This window comes from Aspergillus heteromorphus, assembly GCF_003184545.1.
Source record: "Aspergillus heteromorphus CBS 117.55 chromosome Unknown BO70scaffold_53, whole genome shotgun sequence".
Taxonomy (NCBI): Eukaryota; Fungi; Ascomycota; class Eurotiomycetes; order Eurotiales; family Aspergillaceae; genus Aspergillus; species Aspergillus heteromorphus.
This window is the reverse complement of record NW_020290458.1, coordinates 22,495-39,561: the sequence shown is the minus strand read 5'-3', so window position 1 is coordinate 39,561 and position 17,067 is coordinate 22,495. Positions and strand designations below refer to the sequence as shown.

The window sequence follows — 17,067 nt, the reverse complement described above, 5'->3', positions numbered from 1 at the left end:
TGTGTAGTTCGTCCCCAGGCATGCACGAGCGCCCGCTGACTCAGCTGCAGGGCCTCTCACGTGACGGCTCGCAACTTCGCCAGTGCCGGGCAAAAGCCCCTTGGAATCTTGGATGGAACCTCCGCTGCTCCCCTCCCTCCACCTCCCCCGTCGCCCTCCCATCCGCAATTGCCCCTCACAATGGCCTCTGCTCGCTCCCTGATGCGGCTGGGCTCCGGCCGGTCCCTGCCCTCGGCCACCCGCGCATTCTCTTCGACCGCTCTGCAGCAGGCTAAGAAGGCGTCGACGGCGCCCATCACGGACGATGTCCCCAACATGCGCCACGCCCAGCGTCCCCGTATGTCAATGGCTGGGGAATGACCTGACCTAGACCTCTCCATTGCTAACTCTCCTTCTCACAGCCCCCGGACCCCTGCGCGCCCCCGTCATCAACCCCGTCGACAAGTACCAGGACAAGGCGGACAGTCTGCACAAGTACGGCCAGTACATCATGTCGTGCCTGCCCAAGCACGTGCAGCAATTCTCAGTGTGGAAGGACGAGCTCTGCGTCTACGTGCCCCCCTCGGGGCTGATCCCCACGATGACGTTCCTGAAATACCACACGGCGGCCGAATACACCCAGATCTCGGACATCACGGGTGTGGACTTCCCGACGCGCGACCAGCGCTTCGAGGTCGTGTACAACCTGCTCAGCGTGCGGTACAACTCGCGCATCCGCGTCAAGACCTACGCCGACGAGGCCAGCCCCGTGCCCAGTGTCACCGGTCTGTTCGAGGGCGCGCTGTGGTACGAGCGTGAGGTGTACGATATGTTCGGCGTGTTCTTCACCGGTCACCCCGATCTGCGCCGTATCATGACGGACTACGGTTTCGATGGCCACCCGCTCCGCAAGGACTTCCCTCTCACCGGATACACGGAGCTGCGGTACGACGAGGAGAAGAAGCGCATTGTCATTGAGCCGCTGGAGCTGACGCAGGCGTTCCGGAACTTCGAGGGCGGTAGCGCCTCCTGGGAGCCGGTCGGTGCGGGTCTGGACAAGACTCCTGAGTCGGTAAGTCATTTTTTTCCCTCTGGAACATATCTCGATACAGGATGACTGCTGACGAATTAGTTCAAACTGCCCACCCCCAAGCCGGAGCCCGAGGAGGAGAAGAAATAGAGGTGAAGTAATTGGGTTTTCCTTTCGTGCTAGTTCTGTATGTACATACGTCTATATCTGGATTCTGACGTTGATTCAACCTTTGTTTCCCGTGGATCAGAGTACGTCCCATAGTATATCTGTAGACCGTACCGTAGGTAGACTCATTATCGCCAATATCTACAACATTCAATCCCACACAGTCCATTCATATTTTTCGTTTCGATCTGAATATTCCTATCCCAATCCCAACCCACCGAACCCATACTATCTCAATACTAATCCAATAATCAGACCTCGTCATCGATAAACCCTCCCCCATAAAACCCAACCCAAACGGACCAATGACCGCCCCCCCAAAATAATCGCCCAAAGCGGCAACCCGCCCTCCAAATCTCTTGGCACGGCAACCAACCCGCCATCAAACTCCAAACTCCTAACCCCGACGACCATCTCAAAAAAAAAAGTCTCCGCACGCCATATACACCCACCCACCCACCTACCCACCCACCGCTCCCCTCACTCACCACGCACACGCAGCCAGTCCTCCTATTCCCCATCAGACAAACAAACGAGCCAACCGAACCAAAAGAAAAATCAAATCAAAACGAAGGGGGAAATACGAAAAGAAAAGAAATCAAAATGCCCAAACGCAAACTCTCCGACGCGCAAGAAAACCGCGCGGACCTGGACAACGGCGTAACATGGATGCAGCTGACGCGGCTGACGCAGAAGTTCCAGTACGGGGTGGACGCGCTCTCGAAGGCGCTGAAGCTGGCGCGCGGGTTCGAGAGGCAGAAGATGAGCCGGCGCGAGAAGACGGCCAAGTCGGATGAGGCGAAGGGGAAGACCCTGGGTCGGTTGGGGGAGGAGGTTGCGGTTTTGAAGGTACACTTTACACGTACCCACTCACCCCCCCATATCAATATCAATATCAACACCGTCCCCCGATTTTCCTGGAACGCAATGGCTAATTTGTTTGTCTGGGAACGTTATAGACCCTCGACCCCACCCAAACGGCCGAAAAATACCTGTTCAAGCAGCTCCTCAAGACGAAGCGGATCGCGGAGTCGCCGGTATTCATCAAGTTTAAGGAGCGGTCGAAGATCTCGACGGAGGGGCCGAAGAGTGCGGCTGAGGCGAATGTCACGGCTAGACTGTACAAGTCGACGCCGGTGAAGAACGTGTTTCCGGGGATTATGGAGGGGTTGAGGTCGCTGTTGGGGGTGGAGGTGAAAGCTGCGTCGGGGGCAACAGCAACAGGGAATAAGACGGTGAAGGGCAAGGAGGATGGGCCGTCGTCGAGACGGACGACGAAGACGGCGTCAGCTGGGTCTGGCGATGAGGCGGGGGTGGAGGAGGTCGACGGGGATGTGGATATGGATGATATGGATGATGAGGACATCGACCTTGCGCAATTCGACGCCCGACTGGCATCCGACTCCGAGGGCTCAGAGGCCGGCGACGGCGGCCGTGACATCGACATCGGCTCCGACAGCGACGCGGAAGAAGACTCCAATCCCCGACAGCGCGCGCGCGATCTCTCCATCTCCCTCTCCCCCTCCCCCTCCCCCTCCCCCGGCCCCACATCTCCACCAGCCAAAAAGCCCAAAGCGGCCAAGAAAGCCTCCTCAACCCCCTTAACAGGAACAACGTTCCTCCCCTCCCTCACAATGGGCGGATACTGGTCCGGCTCCGAGTCCGAGGCCGAAGACATCGACGCGGCGGAGCCCCCGAAGCGCAAGAACCGGATGGGCCAGCAGGCGCGTCGCGCGCTCTGGGAGAAGAAGTACGGGGCGGGGGCGAACCACGTCAAGAACGAGCAGATGAATGCGAAGAGGGGGCGTGATAATGGGTGGGATGCGCGGAGGGGCGCGATGGGCGGGGATCGCCATCAGCGCGGATGGGGAGGCAGACCTCGACCTCAGCATCGCGATGATGTTCCGAAGCGCGGGGCGCCGGGTAAGCCGCAGGATGATAAGCCGTTGCATCCGTCGTGGGAGGCCGCGAAGAAGGCCAAGGAGGCGAAGGCAAAGGCGACGGCTGCCTTTGCGGGTAAGAAGGTCGTGTTTGATTAGATTAGTAGTAGTAGACAGATATCCGGGTTGTTTTCCACGCCCTGTACATAATGCAGATGATGTCCAAGAATATATATTACGGGATCATGTCTTCGATTCTCAAGCATCAAGCAGAACTAACGTAAACTTGACGACGACGGACGGACTAGATAGGTATCTTGAAACGAGTACAAAGCGGTCGGTGGCACAGGACAACGTACTACAAACAGGACAGAAACACCGACAAAAAAAAAAAAAAAAAAGAGAAAGAGAGATGCCAAATTCAAACGCTTGAAAACCACAAAACCACCAGAATAGCCAGACGAGAAAGGTCAATCAATCATTCATGAAGTTCATCCACGGGGTGTCAGACCCCCCGGACTTCATACCGGGCTGGCCATCGGCCTCGAAGCAGGGAATCGCGGTGAATTCCTCCAGTTCCTGCGGGAGGTTGGAGACGAAGTGATCGAGCCCGAAATGCGGCATCTGAGAGAGGGGGTGCGAGACGGGGAATTCAGACGAGTCGGGGAGGCTGGCGTTGGTCACGTCCGGTTCGACGGGCTCGTTGGCGCTGGGCGCGCCGGGCATGGGGGTGGCGATGGGGGGGAGACCGCTGCCCCCTCCGGCGTGAAACTGGTCCGGGAAAGGTACGACACCGGGTGAAATGGGGCCGGACTTCCAGAGCATTTCCCAGTTTTTGAACCGGTCGTATGCGGATTCGGTGGCGCCGGTGCTGCCGCCGGGTTGGGTCTTGCTATATTCTTCAAGACGGCGGATGGCGCGTTCCAGCGTCTCGATGACGCTCACGGCGGATCGCGCGGAGCCGACGCCCATCGACATGATCTTGATCAGGGCCATGCCTTTGTCTAGAGCTTCGCCTAGTCGCTCTGTCCGCTTGGTTAAGCTCTGGGCTAGGATGACGAGAAGGGCGGCACGGCAGGAGCTGAATTCGGTGAACGAGGCGCGGGCTAAGCCGGCCTCGTCGCGTAGCAGCCGGCAGAGGTCGATGATCTCCAGCGCGGCGTCTATGCAGTCTGTGACCAAGGTGGACCGGTTTTTGGAGAGACCAGATTGTGTCTTGAACGGAGCCGGCGTGAAGGTGGTGAGACTGATGGCCCTCATGCTGCTGAACAGGAACGGTCGTCCGAGGAAGATGCGAGTCAGGCAGTAGTCCAGCTTCAGGTGCACGTTGGAGCGGAAAAGTGGCCCTGCTGGGTTGAGATCGCGGCAGTTGGTTTCTTCGGGCAGGGTAGACCACCAGTCCACGAGGTTCTTCCGCAGATTCAGCAGCCGTTCCAGACAGTCCTGTTGCTGGTTCCTGCGAGATTTACGCAGTACGGATCTAATTAATTAGTAAGCGTCTGATATACTGGTGGGAATACGCACATTTCGTTTGCAACCTCTCCGAGCTTGAGGGTTAACTTGATGAGTGTCACCATGTTGATGTCGTTCGACGAATGTCCTGACGGTGTCAAGCCAGGAACATCGGTAGGAAACGGGGCATCCACATCCGCGTCTAGGAGGGAGACTGGTCTTCCGTGAAGGATACTGACACGCCTGGAAAGTGTAAGCATGGCATAGAGGTAAGGAAACAGGAGACATACTTTTCTATCGTGTAGGCAGTCCAGAACACCCGATTCCGGATCTCTACCATACGGGGCGACAGTCCCTCGCCCGAATACTTCCGGTGCATGCCGTTCTGAATCGCCATTTTGAGTGCCAGACCAAAGTATGTGTAACAGAGACCAGACGTGTCGAGTGGCAATAGATAAGTCCCGATCAGCAGGCACGCTTGGACACTTCGGACAGAAGCCGTGGCAATAATGTCCGGAAGCAGCTTTGATGCGAACTGGTAGAAGGTCAAACCAACATCGTCCTCGGAAAAGTGATGGTCGTCGTCGAACGCCGAATTCGATGACAGACGGTTGATGGGGATGGATGACTCCATGTGCGCAAACTGTGTGCCAACAGCCAAAACCATCAGAATGGCGCAGACTGAACCGGCATCATTCGAGGACAGGCTCGACGGATTCGAATAGCAAGTATTGAGTTTATCTCGCAGCCAGTCTTCTTCCACGTAGAAGTTATTCGTCTGCGCGTATTTGAAGAATATTTGGACCAGAAAGTCGGCGACAAAACGGGGCGGAAGACAAGTGACGGATGTAGAGACCAAAGTCGATCCCGACTGTAACTGTGTTGCCCTCCATCGCTCCTCAAAGGGTTCTGTTTCGGTCGATGCCTGCACGAGTCAGTCACCAGTCCCCCAGCCGAATCTCACCGCCATACCTCTGGAGCCGCGTCCTTCATCCATTCGTCAATCTTCTGTCTGATTTTCATCGAAAAGTTGAGATACGAAAACTCCCCGGAGTATTCTAGCGTCGGGTTAGCCGATCGCGAGCATTCCAAGACAGATCCCTCGGGGGACAAGCATACGGGTGGTATTATCCGGCAAAGCCTTAATGGTGAAGTCCTCATCATCGATCGCCAGATCCTCCAGGTCATCTCCTTCCAGCTGCATGGAGGGGGTTTCGTCGGAGCCCGAGCGACGATGTTTGTGCTGTAGCTCGTCGGCCACCTTGCGGAGCGAGTGGACGTCGAACGAGATGTTGGGGACATAGTGCTGCAGAATGCGTTCCATGCAGCGGACCCGTTCCGACTCGGCGATATCATGTCGACTGAGCGCGACAGAGCGTTCCAGCAGTCTAGCCCGTCATTGTTATAAGCCTCTTCCGCCTCCAGATGTGTGTTCCATGGTGTGTGTCGACTTACGGGGTGGACGAAGATCGGGCGAGCTTCTCCGCATGGTCGGGGTGGGTGAAGACGCATTGCCGACGATACCGGAGACAACGCCGACAGGGCACGCCTCCTTCGCATTTCTCCTTGACCCGGCGACAGCCGTCGCAACTGCAGCGGTCAGTGGGACAGTCTTGGATGGCAATTCCTTCTGGTCGAGACTCGAGGGCGCTGATGGGGGAGGGAGAGGAGATCAGCAGCTTACGCTCTCACGGCTCGTTTGCGGTTTTCCTCCGAAACGCGGGGTCGTTTCTGACCGGCAGGGGTGGGTGGGCTCTCGTCCATGGCAGTTGGAGATCAGGGAGGACGACGGACAGGCAGGCGCATGGTAGGACTATGGGGAAGAACCCATGGGGAGGAGGGGAGAGGGTCTCAGGCCGGTGGTTGCGGAGGTCGAGAAATTTTGCCCGAGTTTGAGGCTGGCCTGGGTTGATAAGATCGGCCGCGGCACGAGACCCATCAGCCGTCCCCCCATCCCGCTATACACTTCCGTACCGTTACCCCCTGTGCTACCCTACTACACAGTCCAATCGCAGGCAGCAACTATCCAGACGGAACCTGTTAGTCAATTTGTTGTCTATTGACAGACAAGTCCCTCCAGGTGAATGCGACACTGCTGGATTACTATTGTGATCCATCCTCCGTGTTCGCCGCTCTGATCGATCCGCGCAACCCCCGATATATATATACTTACTAGTATATATATCACCGCAACTTTACAGTCTAAAACCCCTCCACTTCCATGCCCACTCCCTCTTCCCGACCAACCTCCAACAATTGATTCCCGATCACCAGATCCATAATCCCCATCCCCACGCACTTGAACACCACATTACACCCATCCGGCACCTCCAATGGCTGTGACTTGTCACGCTGCCCATACAATTCCCCAATCTCCACCAACTGATCTTCCTTCACCTCCGCCAGGATCAACTCTCCGGATTCCTCCAAACACGCCTCCTTGGAGTCTACGTAGATCTTGCCTCCGCCCGAGAGCAGTGTCTCGGTATCAATTTCCCGCATGTGCGGCTTGTACGACCCGATCAGCGAGAGGAACCTTGGCTTGAAAGGTTGAAGGTAAGTGAAGGGGAAGTTGGGCTCTGTGGCGGGCGTGCAGCTGAAAATGACATCGCTGGAAGCCAGTTCCGCGCGGAGCTGTTCCTTATAGTCGGGGGTATCCTCTTTCGCCAGAATGGTCATTGCGACGGCAGGATGGGCGGAGCGTAGATCGATAACCACGTTTTTCTCGAGCTCTGTGAGGCGCCGGCGACCGCGGTTGATGAAGGTGATGCGCTTGATCTGTTCCGGGACGAGGCGGAGGGCGAGTCGCGCATGCCATTCCGCCTGGCGTCCGGAGCCGAAGATCACGATGTGCTCTTTCTTAAGGGTGGTGCAGCGCACGAAGAGCGACATGATGGCCAGGGCGGTGCGGAAGGCCGTGATTTCCGCGGCGCTGAGGAGACCCTGTAGTTTACCCTCCGGGGAGAAGATGTTGATGACTCCGATGATGCCATTTGCTTGGGAGGCGGTGACGATCTTGATTCCGGTGCTGGTGGTGTTGGAGACGGGCATGAACAGCGAGAGGTTCTGCTCCTTGGTTGTGATGGTGCTGCGGAGAGGCTGGTGGATGAGTCGGTCGGCTGCGGGGGAGGTGGTCTGGGACGAGGCGGCCGTCAACGACTGGCACATGGCGTCGAGGAAGCCATGGCATTGTTTCGGGGTCAGCTGGCGGAGGATGCGCGCAACTGCGGGCTCAGGGAGAAGAAGCATGGTGGATATGGATGATTGGGTTTCAGGCGTGGAAGTGTAGACGACGGGGAGCCATGGACGGGTAAAGCAAGAATGGCGGAGGGGAAGGCTGTCCCTGGCGCTTTATCCAATCAAGGGCAGACTGCCCCGAGACTAGCGGATACGGGAGCTATGTCGGAGGAACTGCTGATGGATGACAACGAGACCGATCGAAAGTCAGCAGTAGAGGGAGATGGATTGAGGGAGACAAGGGACGAGGAGTGAGTTGAGTGGCGGAGGCGGGGAAGGGATGGAGGGTTACCCCTCACCCGGCTACTGCACTGTACTCCCTGGTTCCTTGTTAGTACAGAACCCACTTTCACGCCAAACTATTTCGATTGAGAGTTCTCCTTTCATTTCACATATCCGGGAGAAGTTTCCTTACTCTGAAATACCAGAAACCCCTCGTGAAAAAGCCCCATGGAAACAGTGAGTTTCTTGGCATCATGAATGGATTTGATACTATGAGTGTTACAAGTTGAATATCCCAGGATGACAAGATTGCAGTCAGTGAGAGACAAAATTCAGGATGGGTATTTACTGATGTTAGTGGGCTGGGCAAAATTTGAACATTGGGACTTCGAACTTGGAAGGCTACATTGAACCTTTGGCTCAGTGGACTGTCGAATGGAAATGTCTTGACAGCAACATTCCTTTGACTTGGGGACTAGATCAGTACCTGGAAGACATGCAGCCTACACTGCATGACAAAGCATCCGGTAACGCTCTGCTGACAGGGGAAATTGAGCATGGGCCAGTATCCCATGTGAAAGCCAAGATGTTTTAATTGTGATAGTCAGAGTTGACATGCGAGACGAGAGGTAGTTATCTGATGGTATCCTGGGCCAATGTCTGGGCTCGTTCCCAGTGATACATCGTCCCATGCTGGTCAGACGAGCAATAGATGCTCACCAAGCCTTGCTGCTATGCAACTTTGGGATAGGCATGTGCCTCGGAATAAGTGATCAGTCAAGTAGAAAAAACGTCACTCTAACGTGGAGGTTTCGCGATGATGGTTGATATCTGGAGATGCATCCATCCAGTGGATCCGGATCCATGCGGTGTCCGTCGGGGCTGGGAGGTAAATATCCAGCAGCTGGATATTTGCGCTCCAATTCAAGGTAGTATGTAAATATCTCGTCAGTCACCGATCCCAAGCACAGGCTGACACTGACAGGCTATACTTCCCTGAAGCTCGATAGATACTCGAGAGATAGTCGCGATAACGGGCCGGTCGAGGCCCACCCACCGGAAGGCTGCCGCTTGACCGGCCCGGTTTGCGATCTTCTGTCTACATAGACTGGGATAGGAGACTGAGACAGGGGGCGGTCAATCCTGCCTTGGGAAATTGGAGATAACGGTATCTGGACGCCATGCCATTTCTCTGACATGGCTTCGACAACAGGCAGCAGCTGTTGATACGTGACGCCATGGTCGCCAGTTTGCTGTGACGAGGCAGACACAGACCTCTGCCTGAATACTCAGGGATCAACTAGATGATCGGACTAGCCGGATACAGTCTAGTGGTGAGCACCTTAAAAGACGGGCTCCACTGCCATGCGGCAGGTCCTCCAATCAGCCGTGTGAAAGCCCATTTCTGGATGGGTCCAGATTTTCTCACCACCAACGAGGTATCAAACCATTAGGTAACGGGAGCGCGCCTGGGGTTTCTGTTAGTCACCGGCCCCTCGCGGTGGATAACATCGTTCTCGAGAAAGTCGGCCATCCATGCGTTTGCGGAGAAGCACCCCGGATTTACATCCTCTCATGCACGAGGGACGCCAACAGCAACCCCGGGGCAGCATCAGACACCTCGAACGCCGCGAGAGTCGATCGGCAGACAGGCTGATAGCCGCCGAGGGATCGCGCCATGCCTGACGCGTCGGACGGTCTCCGCCCATAAGGCAGCCAGATAAGACGGCGCTGCGCGTTCCGATCTTCTAACAGGAAAAGTCATCGAATGAAATCCCAACCCAGAGATAAGCTGATCAACCCCACAAACGGACGCCCAGGGGGCCTCTGGGCCAATGATGGCTGCTGATGGGAATGGGATCCCCGTAACTGAATCACTCCTTCGTGTCGGCACGATAAGCTGCTTGCTGTCGGGATGGCGAATGCCTTGCCTCCCCAGCTTCCTTATAATGGCCCGTCTCCGGCCCCCGCTGTGGTCTGGACTGCTGCTGCACTCCATCTCCAACTTTGTTGCGCGCTGTCATCATGAGTGCCCCGTCATTGAAGGCCCTCGAGGAGGCCAAGTCCGACGTGAAGAGGCCGGATGTGTACGACTATGAAGACCCCCCGGCGCTGAAGGGTGAAATCCAGCTGGAACACAACATGGAAACCCAGCGAGGGTTGTCCTCGCGGCAGCTGCAGCTGATTGCCATCGGTGGTTGTATTGGAACGGGTCTGTTCGTGGGGTCAGGATCGACCCTGTCCACGGTGGGCCCGGCGCCGCTGTTTATGGGCTACATGGCCATGTCGTCGGTGGTCTGGTTTGTGATGAACGTGCTGGGTGAGATGACCACCTACCTCCCTATCAAGGGCGTCTCCGTGCCCTATATCATCGGCCGCTACACAGAGCCGAGTATTGGATTCGCTGCTGGTGAGTTCTCCCACTTTGCCCTCCTATACTCACCTTGCTAACAGCACCCCAGGGTACAACTATTGGTAAGATAACCAGCCCTATATACCAACCGCCCCAAACTCACAACCGCAGGTACTCCTTCGCCATGCTATTAGCCACAGAAGTCACTGCTGCCGGCATCATCATCCAATACTGGACGACCTCCATCAACGTCGGCGTGTGGATCACCATCATCCTCCTCGGTACATTCCCTCCTCCCCTCCACCCAGCACAAGACTAACAATTACACCCCAGTCATCCTCCTGCTCAACATTGTCGCCGTATCCTGGTACGGCGAGGCCGAGTTCTGGTTCGCCACCCTCAAAATCCTCGCCATCATCGGACTCATCATCCTGGGAGTGGTGCTCTTCTTCGGCGGCGGCCCCAACCACGACCGTCTCGGCTTCCGCTACTGGGAGCATCCAGGGGCATTCAACCCCTACCTGGTCGCCGGAGCCACGGGGCGCTTCCTGGACTTCTGGACGGCGTTCATCAAGTCCGGGTTCTCGTTCATCTTCTCGCCCGAACTCATCACCACCGCCGCCGGCGAAGTCGAGGCCCCGCGCCGCAACATCCCCAAAGCCACCAACCGCTTCATCTACCGAGTATTCACCTTCTACATCCTGGGCACGCTCGTCATCGGCGTGACTGTCGCCTACAACGACCCGCGTCTTCTGTCTGCCGTCGCCAGCGGCTCGTCCACCGCCAGCGCCAGCCCGTTCGTCATCGCCATCCAGAACGCCGGCATCTCCGGCCTCAACCACGTCGTCAACGCCGCCATCCTCATCTCTGCCTGGTCCTCCGGCAACGCGTGGCTCTTCGCCGGCTCCCGTACCCTCTACTCCATGGCCTGTGGCGGCCAGGCCCCCAAGGTCTTCACCCGCTGCAACCGCAACGGCGTGCCCTACTACGCCGTCCTCATCACCTGGGCCGTGGGGCTTCTCTCCTTCCTCAACCTGTCCAGCTCCGGCGCCAACGTCTTCTACTGGTTCACCAACATCACCACCGTCGGCGGATTCATCAACTGGATCCTCATCGGTATCGCCTACCTGGTAAGCACTCCCCAATTCCCCACTGACTCCCATCCCATCACTTTTTTTTTTTTTTTTTTTTTTCATAATCCACAACAACTCACCAACCTTCTCACCCAGCGCTTCCGCAAAGCCATGACCTTCCACGACCTCCTCGATACACTCCCCCTCAAAACCGTCTTCCAGCCCTACGGCACCTACTACGTCATCACGATCGTCACTCTCCTGACCATCACCAACGGCTACGCGGTCTTCTTCCCCGGGGAATTCTCCGCCGCGGATTTCCTCGTCGCGTACATTGGCATCGCCATCTTCGTGGTCCTCTACGTCGGCCACAAGATCTGGTACCGCACGCCGTGGATGACCAAGGTGTCTGAGATCGATGTGTTCTCGGGCAAGGAGGAGATTGATCGGTTGTGTGAGGATGATTTCGATCGCCAGCCGAGGAATTGGTTGGAGAGGGTGTGGTGGTGGGTTGCTTGAGATGGATATACACATAGTACATACTTGGTTAGTTGATGGGTGTGGGGGTTGTGGGAGAGTGTATTCATGATTATGATGATTGATGGTGATGGATGGGTGGTATGGCAATTCATTTGTATATAGATTCTTTGGGAGGGTTGCTGGGAATACCACCTGTTTTTGTTTGTCTTTCTTCTGCCGTCAGGTGATTGAATTAGACTTCCCATATTAACGGGGTCTACTATTTTACCACCACCACTCCTACTACTCCCACCACCACTCCTACACGACTCCTCCCACTGCTTCTGGGATCTTCCCCATCCGGAAAGAACCACCCCCCGCGTCTTCCATGTACCAAACCACTCATTCCTCTTCTCTTCTCTTCCAACTCACCATCGTTCCACCCACTTTCCTTTCATTCCAGCGAGCATTCTATCACACTCATACTGTTAGCGCTGCGGGAATATCTCGATAGCGCTAGCGTCCCACGGAGTAAGAACACGCATGAATACCCGTCGATCAGGAAGAGGAAAGTGCTAACTGTGTCATCATACTGATGATGACTGGTAGACAGATCACCGACTCGCCTGATGTTGATTCTTCGACTGAGCCCCCAGCTGTTCCCAAGGAAGTTCCCCCAGCTGGTCCCTCGATTGGTCCCTCGACTGGTCCTTTGCCTGGCCCCGCTTCTCGGCCGCCAAATTTGATGTTCGATACCACGCCGTGGAAACAGACGAAAACGAAGATCGAAATCCCACGAAACGGCTGGGTATACTTAGGGTGTCCCAAGTCCAATGCAGTCTGCTATACAGACTTCCACCCCGAGCATCAGGATGGTCTCGTTGTCAAGGTCCACGGGGCCACCATGACCCGCGACGTAGGTACGGGTACTAAGGAAACTGTGGCAGGGTGGGCGGCATACTGGGGGGGCCCCGGGAATGAGTGGAACTTCAGTATAGAACACAAGACCATCAGGACAAATTGGGTAGCAACCTTGGAGGCTTGCAAGTACGCTCTCGAGCTGTTTGCCAGTGGCCAGGACACATTTATCCCCCCGTTGAAAACGTTGGTCTTGAAGACTTGCAACAAACATTTGAGAGACGCTTTCGAGAGAGAGATACCGCGGTTGCTTCGTGAAAAATGGAAGTCCAAATACCGCGTGACGTATCGCGATAGGTTACTGGATCTTTATAAGTGTATTGAGACAATAAAAGAAGGGTACGGACATACCTCGGTCAAGCTCTGGTTTGTCGAACAGGAGGCGGACATTAAGGAGGCAGTGGATCTCCTGGATCCGATACTCACGAGAGCATGAGATCGCGTTGACCTGTGGGGCTGGTCCAGTTGTCTTGATATCGTCCGGTGCGGTTATGATGACCCTGTACTTTCGTAGTTACATCCCCATGCAGGGACTACTAGCCTCTGCCAGGATGGGGAGACAGAATAGATTTCCTGTATCAATACCGTTCAGACTTCTGCAGAGGCAGTCACTGCAGGCAGTAACACCAGACACGGCCCATCTGACACATTGTTCATACGTAGGATCCGGGTGTATGTATCAAGGGTCAGAGTTCAGGGATGGAGGGATGGAGGGATAGGTTGTATCATGACGGTGGTGTTTCAGGGTGGGAAATGTTGGTTGGTTGGTAGATGTCGATGTCGATGTTGATAAGTTTTTTTCTTTAAAAAAAGGGTACCGTGATGGAGATTCAAAAAACCATCTCACTCCGACATCATCCAAAGACTTCATAAGTTCATGATCTATCTACTATGGTCTGGTCATCTAACCTCTATAGACTCATAATATCGACTAGCAGCACACCTGCCACCTGCCATCTACCAGTCGTCACCAACTGCTAACTCCCAACCCCCAGCCCCCAGAGCGGCAGGTTAGCAGCATCTAGTTGAAGTACCCCGGGAACAACCACTCCATCCTCTCCCGCGCCTCGGGACTCCAGTTGGGCTGGGCAGTGCTGAGGCCAAACTTGACGGAACCCTCGATGTGCTTGGCCTGGACGAGAGCGGAGTTCTCATCCGCGGCCAGGGCATCCAGCACGGCGGTGACGAAGCGCTTGGCGTTGACGGCGTTGGCCTTCATGTTGCCCATGACCATCTCGACGGTCACGTCGGCGGTCGACTCGTGCCAGCAGTCGTAGTCGGTCGACATGCAGATCATCTGGTAGGCGATCTCGGCCTCGCGCGCCAGCTTGGCCTCGGGGAGACACGACATGTTGATGACGCTGCCGCCCCACGAGCGGTAGAGCTTGCTCTCGGCGCGGGTGGAGAATTGGGGGCCCTCTGCGTGTATTATGATTTGCGTTAGCCTTTGCTGATGTATAACCGTGACGTAGATCATATTTGGGGTTGGGATGGGGGGTAAATGGACGTACCCATGCAGACCAGAGTACCGCGGTCGTGCAGCACCACGCCGTCACCCTCCAGACTGTGACCGCAGGCGCGCACGACCTTAGCGACGCCCTCGTCGAACGGATCGCCGAAGGGGACGTGAGCGACCACGCCGCCCTCGAAGAAGGTGAAGGGACGGATGCCCTTGGTGCGGTCGATGACCTGGTCCGGGATGACGAAGTCGCGGGGCTTGATCTCCTCCTGCAGACTGCCGACGGCGGAGAAGGCGATGATGGTGCGGACGCCGATGGAGCGAAGGGCTGCGATGTTGGCGCGGGCGGGCACCTCGTGCGGGGCGATCTGGTGGTGCTGGCCGTGCCGGCTGAGGAACGCGATGGCCACGGTCTGGTTGTTGTGCGAGCACTGGTGGTGCAGGATGGTGATCGGGGACGAGGGCGCGCCCCAGGGGGTCGACACGTTCAGGGACGCCACCTGGTGGAAGCCGGGCAGCTCACGCAGGCCGGTGCCGCCGATGACGGCGATGCGGACGGGGGCTGTGATGGATGGTTGGTATGGTTAGATTGGAAAGTTGCGCAGTTGGTGCGGGGCGGGGAGGGGGAGGGGGATTTACCATCGTAGGTGGAGGGGAGGGCGGTCATTTTGCGGGCGAGTTGTTTGGGGGAGAGGATGCTGCGGAGGGGTCTGGAGAGGGGGAGGGAGAGAGAGGAAGAGGGAGAGGGAGAAGAAGAAGAGATGAAGCGACGCAGAGGAAGAAGCATGGGAAAAGAGGAGACGAACAGACGAAAGATGCGCAAGTAATTCTGCCTGGCGGGGTTCGCCCAATCGGGAACTCCGCCGCGGCCTCAGGCGGGCACGGAGGGCCCCACGTGGGGTCCTCAGGCAGGCACGCAGGCACGCAGGCACGCAGGCATGATGACCGTGGCTGCCTGGCGCCGTTGTTTTCCCCTCGCGGTTCAACCGGTTCAACTCTCCATCCTCCATCTTTCGTCTCCTTCCACCCAGAGGACGACTGGGATCTTCTCATTTTACAAGTTTACAAGGCGTACGGCGCACAATTATACTACCGGGGCTGACGGCGACCTCGTTCATATGTGACATTCAATCATTAACATTACACAGCTCCATACAGACCCATCTAGGCTGGCCGCCACTCATAGTGGTGCGGCCCCTTCTTGACCGGCCCTGGATCCTCGCCAGGAACCCCCGGTTTATAGTATCCATGCGCCCCAAAGAGGTCCATCTGCGCCTCCATGAACTGGGTCGGCAGCTTCATCCCCCCCACGTACTTCAGGTATTCCAATGTTGCCGACAGCGCCGGGATGTACTGGTCGGCCACCGTCGTCGCCAGCACGATCTCCTTCAGTGCGGCAAAGTTGCGGTGCAGTTCCCGCGCAACCACGTCCACGGTCTTCAGGTTGGTCAGGTCCACCCGCATGGCCGGCTGCAGGAGATCCGCGATGGCTTCGGACTGGATGATGCAGCCTCCGCGCCAGATCTGGATGCACTTGCTGAGATCCACGTTCCACCCCTCCTCTTTTGACGCGCGCGCGATCAACTCCAGCCCCTGACAGAATGACGTGAGGAAAGAGGTGTAGACGGCCTGTCGCAGTTTCTCGACAAAGTCCTTGCGATCCTTGACCTCGATTGATTTGGGACCCGGGACGTTGAGCTTCTTCGCAACCTCCAGTCTCTCTGCGCGGTTGCCGCTGGCAATGCGCATGTAGTGAGCGGTTGCAAGCGTCGGCCCGGCGACGTGCCAGTTCGCACTCTCCATAACAGACCAATACGGCGTGCCTTCGGTGTTATCGTCGTCCTGTACGACCTTGTCGAGCACATCATCCAGCACGTAACCGCCGTGTTGGCTCGCGCCTTCGCCCCGATGGTCGCCCTGCGGCGTCTTCTTTGTACGCAGGATCTGAATACCAATGTCGAGGAGAAAGTTCTTCCGCAGTTCGCCCTTGGTGTTCCATTCCTCAAAGATGTCTGCGGTCTCTTCGTACGTCAATCCCAGCCCGTAAGTCAGGATCGCCCAGGCCTCGGCCACGGTCGAGAGCATCCCCCCCTCGATGCCGTTGTGGACCATCTTTACGAAATGGCCCGAACCTGCGGGCCCGACGTTGGTCACACACGGGAGGCCGGTCTTTTCGTCTTTGGCGGCATACTGCTCCAGCAAGGGTAGGACGAGCTCCACGGCCTGGCGATCTCCGCCCGGCGACAGACTTGGGCCACGGCGCGCCGACTGGTAGCCCCCGGAGACCCCCATGCCAATCCAGCTGACGCCGAGCGCCTTGCAGCGCTGCTGCCGTTGCTCCGTCCGCCGGTAGTTCTCGTTCCCGCCGTCGAGGATGATGTCGCCTTCTTTCAGGTCGTCCTTGATCATGTCCAGGACCGAGTCCGCGGGGTCGCCGTGGGTGATGGAGAAGATGAAGAGTTTCCGCTCGCCTTGGCCTTCGAGGCTCTTGGTGAATTTATCGATCTCGTAGAAGACCTCGACCTTGCCCTTGCCGGTGAACTTGCCCTCGTCGACCCATTTCCGGATGCCGTCGACGTTCTCGCGCTTGGCGTCCCAGACGGACACGTCGAGGCCGAGTTCGGTGAAGGCGAAGCCCATCATGGAGCCCATGTTGCCGGCTCCAACAATACCGATGCGCTTGAAGGAGTGGGCGCGCTCATTGTGAGGCATTTTTTTAAACAGAATTAAGATAATGACATTGGAATGCATCGACAGCTTGCTGAGAACTGAATGGCTTTTAACGGCGTTGGCGGATGCGGATGCGGATGGCCAGGAACCTACCTACGCACCGGTTA

At 56.8% G+C, this 17,067-nt stretch overlaps 6 protein-coding genes across 6 annotated transcripts; 3 read left to right on the top strand and 3 right to left on the bottom strand.

Annotated features, from left to right (window-relative positions):
• Positions 1-180: 180 nt before the first annotated feature.
• BO70DRAFT_302443 (BUD22-domain-containing protein) lies at positions 181-3,216 on the top strand (the record flags this gene model as incomplete). The annotated part of the gene is made up of 5 exons (XM_025539753.1): positions 181-337; positions 402-1,055; positions 1,162-1,260; positions 1,683-2,026; positions 2,137-3,216. 5 exons carry the CDS (start codon positions 181-183, stop codon positions 3,214-3,216), a joined length of 2,334 nt encoding a protein of 777 aa, XP_025394431.1.
• Positions 3,217-3,430: 214 nt separating this feature from the next.
• Positions 3,431-6,273, bottom strand: BO70DRAFT_383369 (Zn(II)2Cys6 transcription factor; the record flags this gene model as incomplete). Its single annotated transcript, XM_025545583.1, has 7 exons — positions 3,431-4,537; positions 4,582-4,752; positions 4,800-5,434; positions 5,482-5,567; positions 5,629-5,897; positions 5,965-6,159; positions 6,194-6,273. 7 exons carry the CDS (start codon positions 6,271-6,273, stop codon positions 3,532-3,534), a joined length of 2,442 nt encoding a protein of 813 aa, XP_025394430.1. The 3' UTR covers positions 3,431-3,531.
• Positions 6,274-6,469: 196 nt separating this feature from the next.
• On the bottom strand, positions 6,470-7,980 carry BO70DRAFT_366801 (putative proline utilization protein PrnX). The gene has a single exon (XM_025544431.1). The coding sequence runs from the start codon at positions 7,756-7,758 to the stop codon at positions 6,712-6,714; it is 1,047 nt and encodes a 348-aa protein (XP_025394429.1). The 5' UTR covers positions 7,759-7,980; the 3' UTR covers positions 6,470-6,711.
• A 1,791-nt stretch (positions 7,981-9,771) lies between these two features.
• Positions 9,772-12,079, top strand: BO70DRAFT_366800 (proline-specific permease). Its single transcript, XM_025544430.1, has 5 exons — positions 9,772-10,378; positions 10,431-10,443; positions 10,493-10,602; positions 10,655-11,451; positions 11,551-12,079. The coding sequence occupies exons 1-5, from the start codon at positions 9,994-9,996 to the stop codon at positions 11,911-11,913; spliced, it is 1,668 nt and encodes a 555-aa protein (XP_025394428.1). The 5' UTR covers positions 9,772-9,993; the 3' UTR covers positions 11,914-12,079.
• Positions 12,080-12,260: 181 nt separating this feature from the next.
• BO70DRAFT_366799 (uncharacterized protein) lies at positions 12,261-13,271 on the top strand. Its single transcript, XM_025544429.1, has 2 exons — positions 12,261-12,359; positions 12,445-13,271. The coding sequence occupies exon 2, from the start codon at positions 12,449-12,451 to the stop codon at positions 13,205-13,207; it is 759 nt and encodes a 252-aa protein (XP_025394427.1). The 5' UTR covers positions 12,261-12,359; positions 12,445-12,448; the 3' UTR covers positions 13,208-13,271.
• A 521-nt stretch (positions 13,272-13,792) lies between these two features.
• Positions 13,793-16,942, bottom strand: BO70DRAFT_375012 (6-phosphogluconate dehydrogenase, decarboxylating; the record flags this gene model as incomplete). The annotated part of the gene is made up of 4 exons (XM_025545003.1): positions 13,793-14,190; positions 14,283-14,792; positions 15,324-15,328; positions 15,411-16,942. The coding sequence occupies 4 exons, from the start codon at positions 16,940-16,942 to the stop codon at positions 13,793-13,795; spliced, it is 2,445 nt and encodes an 814-aa protein (XP_025394426.1).
• Between the last annotated feature and the right edge of the window lie 125 nt (positions 16,943-17,067).

Bases quoted from the DNA above. Each gene is read 5' to 3' on its own strand.
- BO70DRAFT_366800 (XM_025544430.1), top strand. From the start codon at position 9,994: ATGAGTGCCCCGTCATTGAAGGCCCTCGAGGAGGCCAAGTCCGACGTG. The intron at 10,603-10,654 runs GTACATTCCCTC...ATTACACCCCAG, and splicing joins GATCACCATCATCCTCCTCG to TCATCCTCCTGCTCAACATT. The intron at 11,452-11,550 runs GTAAGCACTCCC...CTTCTCACCCAG, and splicing joins TCATCGGTATCGCCTACCTG to CGCTTCCGCAAAGCCATGAC.
- BO70DRAFT_366801 (XM_025544431.1), bottom strand. From the start codon at position 7,758: ATGCTTCTTCTCCCTGAGCCCGCAGTTGCGCGCATCCTCCGCCAGCTG.
- BO70DRAFT_366799 (XM_025544429.1), top strand. From the start codon at position 12,449: ATGATGACTGGTAGACAGATCACCGACTCGCCTGATGTTGATTCTTCG.